Genomic DNA, 14,899 nt, shown 5'->3' on the forward strand with positions numbered 1-14,899 from the left:
GGATTGAATCCGATTATAAAAACGAATGGTTCGGGTCAACTTTCCCTGGATATCGACTCGGTTTATGTGATTATTATTATTATTATTATTATTATTTCTTTTAACAAGAAACTCATCAATCACTCATTTGTTCAGAAATTTTATCCTCCACTCTTACGTTTGAAAGATTAAATAACTTATGATGAATAAAGCGTTGTGAAAATGAAATTACATAAGAAGATCGAAATTATTTAATCAATCTCAAAATTTCACAAAATTATTAATTATTATTTATTTATAATTTCAAGTGACAGTCATTTTGAGTTGCTATTCAATATGTTACTCATCATTCTTCTATGGCTCTGAACTTCTCAGGTTTCCTATTCTATTTCATCTCAGTTAATAATGTGAAAAAATAAAACTACATAATTTCAATAAGGAAAAATTACAATTAAGTCTTATTTTTTTCATTTAATAATCAACGAGTCATCCATGTTTTTGTTTTTACATGTTTTTTATGCTATTCTAAATCTCTCAAATTTCAACTTTACTCTTTGGAATTTTAAATTATATTTTTTATTAAATATTAAAATTCAAAATTAAATCTATCTAAAGAATTTTCTAAAATAATAATATTAAATCCGAAAACATTTGAACATTTTCCCTATTATTTTAAAGAAATATCAACCTTATAGTTAAAATTTATAAATTGACCAAAAAAATCATTTTTCCAATATAATATTAAACATTTTTTTAATAGTTTAAATAATTAGTTTCAAGAAATAAATTAAAAGTTGCACAAATATTATAACTTCAAAAAGCTTTTTGAATATAAGAAGCTTATAAATGAAAATCAGGAATTTTAATACTAACGAGGATAAATATTAAAACGTAAGACTTAAAATTTTAATGGTTTTTTTCAAACATCTTACTTGTACTTATTGGTAATTTTTTCTCTCAAAAAAGGAATAATTTTTTTCACTTTTTCTCATTTCACATTATGTTTTCATTTTGAGCAAATGGAAAAGGTTTCCAATTTGATAAAACAAGATACTCCATATTGAAATTTTAAGGAAAACAATTTTCATCTCAGTTTATTTCGACGTAAAATATTTTTTAGATAAAATATTAAGAATGTAAAATAATTTACTAAAAATTGATGGATAAGTTATTTTTATTAAATTTTAATTTTTTTTTTCGTAAATATTTTTCGACAATTAAACACTAAAAAATAAAAAAATATATTTTATAAAAAATATTTTAGGTCTAAATAAATGGAGCCTCAATGTTCTTGTAATTTTTTAATATTACTTGCTTAAAATTGATTGGGAATCAATAACATGTTTTGGAATTTCATAGAAGCAAGATGAGGCCCAGGTCCACAAGCCCATCAGACCTCACCATTCATCACTTCCCATATAAACCCTCGAAATTCTCAGCACACACACTGTAAGTTTTCTTCCCTCCAAATCCACAACCCTTCGAGCCATTTTTACTTCTCTTCAATTTTCTCTCTTCAAAAACACACCAGAAAAAGAGGTGAGAGAGAGAGGGAATCAAGATTCATCGCCATTGTCGAATTTCAAGCAAATAATGGGGAAGGACGAGGATGAGATGAGGGGAGAGATAGAGGAGAGACTGATAAACGAAGAGTACAAGATATGGAAGAAGAACACTCCCTTTTTGTACGATTTGGTGATTACCCATGCCCTCGAGTGGCCTTCCCTCACCGTCGAGTGGCTTCCCGACCGGGAAGAGCCGCCGGGAAAGGACTACTCTGTGCAGAAGATGATTCTGGGGACCCACACCTCCGAGAACGAGCCCAACTATCTCATGCTCGCCCAGGTCCAGCTCCCTCTCGAGGACGCCGAGAACGATGCGCGTCATTATGACGACGACCGCTCCGATTTCGGCGGCTTCGGTTGCGCCAATGGCAAGGTAACATATAACTAACTGTATGTGTCTCTCTGTGTGTATGTGTAGTTATTTGTCTAATAGGTGCTTGTAATTTGTGAAATTAATGAACTTTTTGATGTTGATGGGTGCAATGGATCGAGGCTTGGTTAATTTATGAAATCAAAAATAGCCTTTTTCCTACTTTTGAAGACGATTAGCAAGTTTTAGGGTTTGGGTTTATTGTAATGTTATAAATTGAGCTATTAGTTATGCATATTTGGATCGTCAATTTGAATTTAGTCTTATTCAGTTGCTTTTTGAAAGGTGAAAGTTTCTGCGAGGTGTTTGACATTTGTTAAGGTGCAAATGGGTTGGTAAGAGGTTACCCCTTACCTGGTGCCTGGCCTGATGCGGATTTGTAAAGTGATGGAATTGAGGGGCTGTTAGTTTTATCCTGAGTAGTTAAGTAAAGGAAACATGTAAAATTGCACTCAAAGGAAGGGCTGATGGGCACTTATCAGGAAAAAAGGAAGTGCTGATGGGTGCCTGATATAAACTAAGGCATTTTTTATTTTTTTACTTTTTTATTATTATTTTTTTAAGAGGTATGAAAGGGGAAAAAGAGATAAAACAGTGTAATGTTTCAGATCTGGATATATGATATACATCTAAATATGTCAGATTTTTTATTTCAAATGCCCCTTTAGAATGTAGAACAAAGATGTTAACTTTTCATATAAATTGCACTAAGAAACTGGATTTTGGACCCACTATAGAGGATTAACCATTCAGTAATTAGTAAGTCCACGTGTAGTCTATTGAAAAAAATTCACAACAAATAATTAGTTTGAGTGAAGAACATGTAAGTCTCCGTGTTCTTTGCTCCCATAATTTGTTTTCCTCCAAAAAATCAGTGAGAAACTTAGTTTCAAAGCTTAATTGGTACAAGATTATCGTTGGATTTTATGGATTTGGTTCTGGTTCAGTTGGTATTATACTGCAACCAAAGTGAATTCTAAACTAGAGAAATCTGAGCACAAAACGAGCTATTGACACCCCCAAGTGTAGCCTCAGAGGCTGGGCACAAGGTTATCAGTATTATTTCAATTTGGAGCATTCTAAAAGTTCATTGTGTCAGAGAACACTTAACTTTTGCTATCTTTTTTTTTTTAAGGAAAAAAAAAAAAAAAAAAAAAGAAAAAAAAACCTTTGAAAGATTCAAAAGTGTAAAACCTTAGTACAATAAAACTGATATAATTGTTGAGAACTTGAAGTCTGCACAAACATTTATGTCCATACAATTACTGTATATAATGTTGAACAAAGAATAAATCTGATGAATTGTAATGTGGGTGTATTAATTATTCAAGCACATGTCTTCATTCTATTAATGCACTAGGAAGCCTTTAGCATTTTGATATTGTTTTTGCTTTCTCATGCAGGTGCAAATAATCCAGCAAATAAATCATGATGGCGAGGTTAATCGGGCTCGTTATATGCCACAAAACCCATTTATTATTGCCACCAAAACAGTTAGTGCAGAAGTTTATGTTTTTGATTATAGCAAACACCCATCTAAGCCTCCTCTAGATGGTGCATGCAGCCCAGATTTGAGGTTGAGGGGCCACAGCACTGAAGGATACGGTTTATCATGGAGTCAGTTCAAGCAGGGTCATTTATTGAGTGGTTCTGATGATGCCCAAATATGCTTGTGGGACATTAATGCGACTCCTAAGAATAAGGCATTAGACGCTATGCAAATATATAAGGTATGTTTCTCTGTGCATATTGTACACTACAAATGATACTGCATAAATTTTAGTGGCCATAACACATACTTACACTACTGTTATAGTTTACGTAACAGGCCTACAAGTAAAAAACTGAAACGTCCAAGGAATTACTGCATGCTTATAAGTCAGTAAACTCGACATTGTTAGTGGCAAGCTCCTTATACACAGCAAATCTATTTTAAATTTTTAAAATACATTTGTGCACAAAAAACATTTAAGGTGAACTGATGGCAACTAGGGTGGCTGCAAATTGCTATCTGAAAATATAAATTCATAGAAAACCAGAAGTTCTGCAGTTTAATCATCTATAGCTTTATTAATATCTTATAGCTGCCATACTATTTGATCTGTAGATTATTGATATGGTTTGACATTTGCTAAAGTAGGTTCATGAAGGTGTTGTAGAGGATGTAGCCTGGCATCTGAGGCATGAATACTTATTTGGTTCTGTTGGGGATGATCAATACCTGCATATATGGGATCTTCGGACTCCATTAGCCAGCAAGCCCATTCAATCCGTAATTGCTCATCAAAGTGAGGTGGGTTTTCATGGTTCCATAATACCTTATACTCATAAACTCAAATTTACGCATATATATATATATATGTATGTATATACATACACATGCATTCAAATGGTTCTCCTTACTCTATCTGTTGTACCACATACTGTACATATATATGTAGAATATACGTGCCATATTATATATAGCACCAATTTGAGTTGTTCAACTCTGCTTTCATAAATTAATCTTGGTATTGGCTCATTTTTGCAACAGTGATCAGTCTTATTCGAAGCCAACATTCTAAGTTGGATTTGTCTGTTATAAAGCAAATTATTTTAGGCAATAGCAATTCAAAGAGGAGGCAACTTGCTAGGTGGCTTAAGTGTCTGAGTAAGAGTAAATATACTAGGCATCTTGTGCTGAATCAATCATCATAATCTTTGTTTTCTTAATTATTTCTGGCATCAATGCTTTCTAATAATTGGAAAAGATATCAATATGGTAAAATTTTCTTGTCAAGTTTGGAAAAGATTTACCGATTATGGCATGTAGACATTAAGTCTGGGAAATATTATATGAAATATTTATGCACAACTATTGGAATTATTTGTGTCTGTGTTGTGACCAAAAAAAAAATTTGGAATTGTTGTGCCATTATATGCAATGCAGAAATTTCTTTTTTCTGGCCAAGTTTGGAAAAATGATTTGTAGCATGTGTTATTGCATTATCTGGGAAACATTTTTTGTTTTCTTAGTTGGTACTTGCACACACATGCCTCCACTGAGGCTTGAACCCCTGACCTTCCTTTGGAAAGTAAGGGCCTAATACCGCTAGGCCACTGGCCCGTTGGTATCTGGGAAACGTTATTTGAAACATGTTTACACAAAAATGTTACGCAGACGTTGGGATGTAAGGAAAATTAAAAGAAAGAATATGTGTAGCTAATTCTGGCCATTGGCAAATAGCAGTATTAAATTGTCAGAGAATGTTTGATGGTGTTATTGTGGTTGATGGGTAATCAAGTACCTTGCCTTGACACACGTAGTTCCACTGCACATCATGTTTGAATTGGAGGATCTCTTGTCAGATTTTCTTACAAGCTAATATTGGTATCTAGTAATATGCACCAAAGATTATTGTGCAACACTTGTTAAATGTATTTACACTTTATAAATGGCCGTCTCTTTGTAGTTTCTTGCTGTGCCACCGTAATCTGTTTTAATGTTGTCAAGTCAATTTCAATTGAAGATAATTTATTTTGAAGAAGATAGTTCTTAGTTGTTGTTTGATAAAACTAAATTAAGCACTAATGAATTTTAGTAGAATTAGTAGCTTTGAATACGTTAAGTAGCTGAACTGTAGAACTGAAAACTCGAGCATAATTTTGTGGGTTGGATTAAAGTTTAAAATGATCATTCACTTGGTACATTCAACATCAGTGATCAGTCAAGTTTCATTGACTTTGCATTCAAACATTTTCTAAGTAAAAGTTTCTTTTGAAGAGATAGCTGACCATGCATTATCAAACATGCTTATTGGAACAAGCATTAAAAAATATTAGCGTTGTTGACTTAATTGGGTATCAAACATCAAACAACCCCTCAGTTATTTGTGTTGAATAGAATAACTATAAGAGCTCTATTTATGTTCCTACATTTGAAATTGAATGGAAAGGTATCCATGACTTACATTTCTAGGCATTCCTTACGCATTCTCATCGATGAAAAACTTGGATCTGTTGCATATATAATAATACATCTGAGGGGGAGAGAGGGTAATTGAAATGCATAGCTTTCTCTAATTGTAGTCAGTCTGTATGAATTACTATGTTGTATGGATTATTATGGTGATTGTGGGAGGAATGAAGTTACAGCTTCCTACAGTAGTGCTAGGAGGTCTCAATAGTTTGGAATTGTATTTTTGACATAACTGCATATGTGTATGCTATTGGATTCTTTTCTAATATTGGATGGTTGGGTTGATTCGTTTTTCTTCATCTGTTGTACACAAATGTTTTTATTTTTTGTTGGTATGCATGCTTAATGCTGCTTGAATGTGATAAAATACTTTCTTATCCATGGTCTTGTTTTAGGTAAATTGCTTGGCTTTCAACCCTTTTAATGAATGGGTTGTGGCAACGGGGTCTACCGATAAGACTGTTAAGTTATTTGACCTACGCAAGATCTCCACTGCTCTCCACACATTTGATTGTCACAAGTAAGGAATTTTCTCCCTTGCATGGATGCTTTATTTTTCAAGATATATTTCTGAAAATATTGTAGATTTTGATAATATCTTTTTATCTTTGTTGCTGTGAGAGTAACTAGGTAAATTACTGTGATTTCCTCTTCACGTGTATACATATATTGATACATATGTAAGCACATATATAAATACACACACACGCACGCGCATGTACATATGCATATCTATTTGTATATGTAAATATTCTGAACTCAATTCTTGTCATGATCTACAACAGGGAGGAGGTTTTTCAAGTTGGGTGGAATCCAAAGAATGAGACCATCTTAGCTTCTTGTTGTCTTGGTAGGAGACTTATGGTGTGGGATCTTAGCAGGTTTGTTCTTGATCTAACTGTCAGCAGTTTTTGTAAAGGATTTCTATTTATGTAGAAGTGTTGGCTTCAATCTAGCTTTTGCTTCATTATCAGAAATTTCAGTCTTTATCTTGATATAACTGAAGCACTTGCTGCACAGTAAGAAATTTGAAGCAATCATGGCAAATCACAGAAAGATAAACAATGCCTTAATAAATTTCAGGCATCAACTTGGATTCTTCAATGCTTACAGATATCAAAGCCGTGATTTATTTTCTTATTGTTTTATACAACTCTCCAAAATGTTATGATATGTTTGTCTTGATCATAGAGAGGCCCATCAATTTGGGTTTTTAAGTATTATTTGAATTTATAAACATTATGTAATGTGATGAAATTTATATCTTAGTTGGTATTAGTAAAATATGTTTACTAATTTTATTTTAGTTTCAATATTTTATGAGAATAAATACATATTAACATGAAAAGTTATTGATTTTAAACACGTTCAAACAATCTTATTATTTCAATGTTCTAGTGATCTAGATTTAATAAATTATTTAGTTTAATCTCTAAAAAAGGGAAAAATTTCAAACAGATTTGAAACTTATTGAAGTGGAATGCTTTAAAATGTCATCACTAAGATCTCAGATTAGGTATTCTAGATTTTTGTTTCCAAGTGTTGATCTATTTTTATTTAATGTATTTATAGCATCTCAACTGAAGCTTATAATTGTAAAAACAGGAAGTGGTTGAAATTGGTTCAAAAGAATTTATGTTCCTCATGTGCCGTTAAGCTCTAGTAATAAGACACTAACCAGCTGTTTTGCCCATGAATTTTAGCGGGATCTTTATATCAGTTCTGATAGGTTTGGGACTCCCCGATTTTGTTGTGTTATATAATTAAAAGGAGTGGTTCCTGTTTTGAGCACCATTTGTGGTTTTGCTTTACATGGAATGCATATACGGTGGTTGTGTTTTTTCCATTTGTAATGTGCGTTGATTCATCCTATAATAAAATTCTTGTAACATTGATGGTTTAAGTATAAAGACGTGAGGCCTGCAAGTTGGAACCTGTTTTTCTCTTTTATCAGCAGTCTTAACCGGTTAAAAAAGTCGACAACTGTGTAAAATAACGATAACCTTGCTACATTCCCAGGATTGATGAAGAGCAGACACCAGAGGATGCCGAAGATGGTCCACCCGAATTGCTCTTCATTCATGGTGGTCATACGAGTAAAATTTCAGATTTCTCATGGAATCCATGTGAAGATTGGGTCATTGCCAGCGTAGCGGAAGATAACATTCTTCAGATCTGGCAGATGGCCGAGAACATCTACCACGATGAAGATGATCTACCAGGAGATGAATCCACAAAAGGTACCACCTAGTCAAGTTTCTCTATATAAATAGAGCCTAGCTAGAAGCTTGATGAGATGATCCGTTAGTAGAAGACATTAGGTGTCTTTTGATCCTTTCTCTTTTGTATCCTCCATTTTCTTTTCACAATCCATTTATAAGTTATGTTCTAATTTGTTGTTTTGAACATGAACTGTAGTTTTATAATTTATGCAGCCTTATTTGCAAAACTAGCTTGTTACAAGGTTAAATAACTGGGTCGAAGAAGAAGTCAGCTAATAGGGTCCAGTGGTTGGGCCTGGCCCAAAATCAATCCAACTACAGCTTACCATTTATTTGGTACAATAGTAATAACTCATCCTTATGTCTATAATGTGATTATTGAATCACTAGTTGAATTCAGTTGATCTAAAGGAAATTTAACTCCTAAATATTCCAAAATTTAGGAAAAAAATAATGTTGCATTTGGGAATATCGTGTTCATGTTATAGAATTGGAAGAGTAAATTATGTTTCAGATTTAAAATGACTTTATTCCGATCTTAAAACTTAATTTATGTCATTAAATGCAGCATAAATATACTTTATTTGTCTGATATTTGAACCATGTGATATAATGGTGTTGTAGGTGCAAAATTTCTTTCTATAAAAGAAATTAAAAGAAATAATACTACTCACTCAAGATAAAATAATAAGTAACAAGAATTACTAAGAGAAAAACATATATTGTTCGATGATCTTTATTGAAGGTTTAAGTCTCTATTTATATACAAAAAGGTGGTGGAATTATAGTAAGACTCGTCTTGCTTGTCCCCCAATTCATTCCATATACATCATTTTTTACAAATAGAGTTCTTTCCTTTTCATAATTTTTTCTATGCTAAACTTTCCTTGCATAGAGTTCTCCTTCTATGTTGAATCCTTTAATTAGCAGGACTGGTCCCATCTTTAACGAATTTGGGCCGAACATAATTCGAACTGGTTGATCTTGTTAACGGACAGGAAGGTTAACATTGGTGGCCTTGGGCTGATGTTGCCTTCACTTGGACTTGAACAGGGTTGGGCTTTTGTAATCCATCAAGAGATTAAAAATAAAACTTCTATTGTGGCTACGTGGATGACTTTTATTGGAGGGGGATTTTTCCCTCCACACTTTGCCCCTAATTCCCTCTTTAATTGGACTACGGCTCCTAATTAAAAGTAAATTGAAGTTGCACGGTGGCCAATTTTGCAAAAGGCGGTTCAAGAAGTGTCCATTGCGATTCTGACCAAAGAGCTTCCTCAAAACTTGCATTTACCCTTTCTGCGTTCATTGCATACTCATTACGTTCTTTACTTCATCGTGACACCATGTTAGTTCCTCACTTGTTTCTTTGATTTCATACCATGAGCACCTCATCCACTCATAACCTTATTGAGATTGTAGATTCTGAGTCTACACCCTTATCTTCCCCTAATCTCATTAGGGTTCCTCCTCCTAGGGTTTCTAACCTTCCTGGATCCACAAACGATTCGATTGTGCGAATAGGTGATTCTCTACCCCAAGCTGAAGTGTCCACTTCTTGTAACGACCCACTCCACCACATGGTATGATATTGTCTGCTTTGGGCCTGAGCCCGCACGGTTTTGCTCTTGGGCTTCACCCCAAAAGGGCTCATACCAATTGGAGGCGACACACTTACATATAAGCACTTCACATTTCCTCTACCCAGGCAATGTGGGACTGTGCACCCGTAGCTCGCCAGTGTGGTAGCCTAACAGTGTTTCTCGCACCCGCCCACGGACACACCCGCCCACAAGGTCATCACAATCCACCCCCCTTGGAGGCCTGACGTCCCTGTCGGCACACTTCCGGCTGGGTCAGGCTCTGATACCATTTGTAACGACCCACTCCACCACATGGTATGATATTGTCCGCTTTGGGCCTGAGCCCTCACGATTTTACTCTTGGGTTTCACCCCAAAATGTCTCATACCAATTGGAGATTACACACTTACATATAAGCACTTCACCTTTCCTCTACCCAGGCGATGTGGGACTGTGCACTCGTAGCTCGCCAGTGTGGTAGCCTGACAGTGTCTCTCGCATCTGCCCACGGCACACATCACACTTCTGGCGGATCAAATAGTATTTTTTCAAAAAAAAAGAGAAAAATGATTATGTCCGTCCGACGTATCAAGTTCACCATCGAATCTGTGATAGAGGAATTTGAAATCCCTGCAGGGGTTGAAATTGCTGAGTACCCTAAGAAAGCCGATTTCACTTCAGGTGAAGGGGTCAAGGATAATGAGTTACTTTTGTCAGTTAGGCATCTTCATGCTCTTTGTTTTCCTCTTCACCCTTTTTATCACTTGGTTTTTAATAGGTTAGGCATTGCTCATCTTCAAGTCAACCCTAACTTTCTTCGAATAGTCTCGGCTCTCCTTGTTCGCCGAAGGCTAGAGAGTCTTGACTTGACTCTTGTTGACCTATTGATTACTTACACAATTTTCAAACATGTGACCGAGCCTGGCCCTTTTTATTTTACTTCATCTCTTCAGCAAAGGATCTATACGGACCTCCCCTCCTCCGAGAAGAGGTGGAAAGAGGAATGGTTATTGTTAAGGGGAACTGGTCTGTATCTCAATAAAGTAAATTCCCCATTCCTAGCAAATTTGGGAAGTTAGGTATAGAATAATTTTCCTCCTTTCATAAAAAATGCACTAGTTGCTTCTCATGTCAAGTTTTGTTCTTTCGTCATACTTATGAATTTCTTGGTATTTTTTCAAAAACATTCCCTTCCTCTGCAGCTAAGAAAATGCTCGATTTTCTTGAAAAACAAGTTTGGACTCATCCCCCTTCTGTTGAGGACTTGCTCTCTTCATCCAATCTCAAGGAAATTGCCTCTAGTGCTGCATCTGCTGACCTTATGGATTTAGTAATCCCATCCTTTGACAACTTTCCTCTAACTAATGAAGAGAAGAAAAGAGTTGAGGCTCTTAAAAAGAAGGCAACTGAGGACCAGCCCCTCATAGTAATCCGTTCAACTGAGCAGGAGAAGGAGACTGAAGGCCTAAGAAAAGGCAGAACCCTCCCTCAACAAGCAAGGGTAAAGGTGTTAACCCCCCCCCCCCCCCCCTACCCACCCACACACACAATAGCAAAGGGAAGAATGATGATGAAGCTGACCTTGAGGCTGAGATTAGAAATTACATCCTAGCTGAAGATGGGAACCTTGGAGGCCCATTTTCTCCAAAGCAGACAAATCAATTCTTCACTCTGGAGATTTTGTAGTCACTGATCCCTCTGTTACTTTGGCAGTAGTTAGGGGGATGTAGCTACCCAAGGATAAAGAGATTATTGGTAACATGGGGCTGGACCAACTGCTTCCCTCTGCCCCTGTTCGTGCTATGGAGGTTTGCATTTTCCCGTTTCTGATATTTACTTAACTTTTCCTTCACTCTATTTATTTTATTGATGATTCTGCACAACATGTATCACACTATGGCCCTGTGTGCCACTGCTGAAACCCAGTCAATCTTCATTCAGAAAATGGAGAAGGAATTGGAAGCTGCTGAGAAAAAACTCTCACACTCGCTTAAGGATGCAAATATGGCTTATAATGCTAGAGATACATACAAAAGTCAACTTGCATATGCTGAAGCTAGAGTGAAAGAGCTGGAGGCTAAGAACCTTTGATGGAGAGATGCGGTAAACACTTGTACAACTACTGGAAAGCAAATGCAGGAGCGCTACTCCTCCTTGGTGCGCCTATCAAGTGCGAAGGCCTTCCAGTCCGACTTTAACCAAGGCTCAGGCAACAAATTGAAGGACCCAGATGTTTTTGATGCTGACATGGGGGTGTCCTTCCCTTATGCAGAGGGTCCGAAGGCCTAAGAAGCTGAGATATTATTTGCTGAGATGGTGAAATTTCATCAAAGGGATCTCCCAGCATTGAGTTCCTCAGCTCCTCCAGCTCCAAGCCCCTTAATTCCTTCATCCTCAAACACTTCAACTTTTTCAGAAACTGCTTCCAACCCAAATGTGGTTAATGCTTTTGACTCTGCTCCTTTTGACCCAAAAAGGAAGTAGAATTGTGTAATTTTTATTCTGAAACAATGTATTTATGCTCTTGTGCTGTCATGGTTAAACTTATTTTGGGGCAATTTGCATATCTTTAAGTGCCTTTATGTTGCATACAATTACTGAGCAGTTTTTCATGCCTTTGAGAAAAATTCATTTTCTCTGGGGACTTCGAACTCCTCTTGGTCCGAAGCAAAAACAGGGAGGATTATAAGAAGGGATCTCTTATGACGGTTTGGTCACCAACCAAGGGTTGTTCTACCACTTAGTGGTGTAACCGTTAAGGGAACCCTTCTTGCCCCTGAATTATGTGGAATGGGTATATCAATACTCGATTTTTCTTGTATTATTTCGATGTGGGACATATTACTTTATTGACTTAGTAATTGCAATGATCAAATAAATTGAGTTTCATAATAGAATGCGAAGTATATCAACCTTCACTTAGGTTTTGGCTCATCTGGGTCTTGAACTATTTATGTATATTCCAACTCTTAGTCTTCGAAGCGTGAGGTTCTTTGCCGTAGAGGAATTTTTAATGTCTTCGGCCTTTTGGGTATCCGAGGCATATGATTCCTCGGCCTTTGCGTGTGCCTTAAAGAAATTTAGTAGTATCTTCGGACTCTTGAGGTCCGAATCAAGTAATATCCTCGGCTTTATGCCTTAGAGAAATTTAGTTACTATCGTCGGACTCGTGGGTCCAAGGATTTAAAGGATATCTTTGGACTCGCGGGTCCGAGGACTATAAAAAATGTCTTCGGACTTGTGGGTCCGAGGATTGAAAAGAATGCCTTCGGGCTTGTGGGTCCGAGGATTGAAAAGTAAGAGAAGGCCAAGGAAAAGAGTGACAGTGACCTAGTCAGATTCTCAAGCGTTTGGTCGGTGTCCTCTATTTCATAGTCACCCTTTCCTTGGCGTTTTGTTGTAATAAAATTTGGTTATATTAACCATCCCCATTTCTTATTTATATTCGATGTGGGATAATTTGTCTAAAGGATTTAGCCAAGGTGCTCAGCCTGGAGGGTGCAACTCCTTGGTTATACACTTTGGAAATCCTCACTCTTGGGGTCCGGAGCATGTGATTCCTCGGTAATAGTGTATGCCTCAGAGGAATTTTTTCTTGTGTTGGACTCTTGGGGTCCGAATCATAGAGTTCCTCGGCAGTAGTGTATGCCTTGGAGGAATGTTGCTGATATCTTCGGACGCTTGGGGTCCGAGGTATAGAGTTCCTTGGCAGTAGTGTGTGCCTTAAAGGAATATTGCTGATGTCTTCGGACACTTGAGGTCCGAGGTATAGAGTTCCTTGGCAGTAATGTGTGCTTTAAAGGAATATTGCTGATGTCTTCGGACACTTGAGGTCCGAAGTATAAAGTTCCTCGGCAATAGTGTGCGCTTTAGAGGAATATTGCTAATGTCTTCGGACGCTTGAGGTCCGAAGCTTCTAAAAGGGGAAAAAAGCCATGAAAAAGAGTCACTGAGACTACGTAACTTTCAATACTTGTGATTGGGAGTCTATTTGTCTCGGAGACTCGTTTTATGGCGTCTACTTACAACATCATAAGGTTATATTAATTATGCACTCTTTTTATTTTTAGTCGATGTGGGACAAAAAAATAGAGTTTGCATTTTGGGCCAGAAATTATGGTCTTAAAAAGAGAAAGAATGCCTGCTGGTACTAAGGCTTTAAACCCAATTCATGCTGGGCCGTTTTTATTACCAGTGGGCCCACTTTGCAATATGCTTGAATATTTTAACTGTTCCTTATGTAAAAGAATGTTTAAAGTTACTTTTTACTAATGTGGGTCAAAAATTAAAATTTTCTTTTTTTCGTAATATCGTAACAACAATAGTGGTTCAATAGTAAGGTATATTTGCCCCCTATGACGAAAAAGAAAATAGTAATGAATGACATCCTACATCGAATAACAAAGAATCGACAAACACTAACATATTTGTGGGGATTGAAGTGCCACATGTTGTAATGATGATTGTTGGATACACGGATCTGTTAACCGTTCGTGTATCTAATGCTTGTCTACATCATGAGTTTATCAAAAAGGATGTAATAAGATGTAAAGAATAAGAAACTTTATTATGTAGGCCATAAACAGCCTTATTTGCATAATGTAAAAAGATGAACCAAATTGCTTAATGATAGTACCTTTTAAGGTGTATGGCATTCCATGGGCGCGCAATTACTCGTCCATCTGCTTCGGTTAATCAGTAAGCTCCTTTCCCTACCACTTTTGTGATTCTGTAGGGTCCGGTCCAATTGGGTTGCAATTTTTTCACATGTGCCGTTTCTTGCTTCAGCACCCAATCGCCTATTATAAAACTTCTGAACCTGACTCGTTTGTTATAACTGTTATGCAACTGCTGTTGGTATGAAGTGAGCCTAATTGCTGCAGCATCCCTCTTCTCCTCCAAGAGGTCAAGGCTATGTTTTAGCTGTTTATCATTGTTTCCTTCGAGCAACAAATGTGTCCGAAGAGTTGGGATTGCTAATTCAGTGGGGATGACAGCTTCGGACCCATAGGCCATTGCAAAAGGGCTTTCCCCCGTCGGCCGTCGTGGGGTGGTTCTGTATGCCCAGAGTACCTTGGGCAGATTTTCGTACCATTTTGATTTGAGCTGCTCCAACTTTTTCTTCAAACAATTGAAGATGGTTCGGTTGTTTATTTCGGCTTGCCCATTCCCTTGTGGATGACTAACCGCAACCAACTTCTGCATAATTCCATGCTCGGCAA

At 36.6% G+C, this 14,899-nt stretch overlaps 1 protein-coding gene across 1 annotated transcript; it reads left to right on the plus strand.

The window, feature by feature from the left end:
• The first annotated feature begins 1,372 nt into the window (after window positions 1-1,372).
• LOC132294329 (WD-40 repeat-containing protein MSI1) lies at window positions 1,373-8,321 on the plus strand. Its single transcript, XM_059792144.1, has 6 exons — window positions 1,373-1,917; window positions 3,318-3,644; window positions 4,055-4,207; window positions 6,268-6,392; window positions 6,658-6,753; window positions 7,892-8,321. Exons 1-6 carry the CDS (start codon window positions 1,573-1,575, stop codon window positions 8,121-8,123), a joined length of 1,278 nt encoding a protein of 425 aa, XP_059648127.1. The 5' UTR covers window positions 1,373-1,572; the 3' UTR covers window positions 8,124-8,321.
• Window positions 8,322-14,899: the final 6,578 nt, after the last annotated feature.

The sequence above is a fragment of the Cornus florida genome, unplaced genomic scaffold (assembly GCF_030987335.1).
Source record: "Cornus florida cultivar Cherokee Brave unplaced genomic scaffold, ASM3098733v1 CherokeeBrave_3.0.0_Hap2_Chr02, whole genome shotgun sequence".
In the NCBI taxonomy this organism is placed as follows: domain Eukaryota; kingdom Viridiplantae; phylum Streptophyta; class Magnoliopsida; order Cornales; family Cornaceae; genus Cornus; species Cornus florida.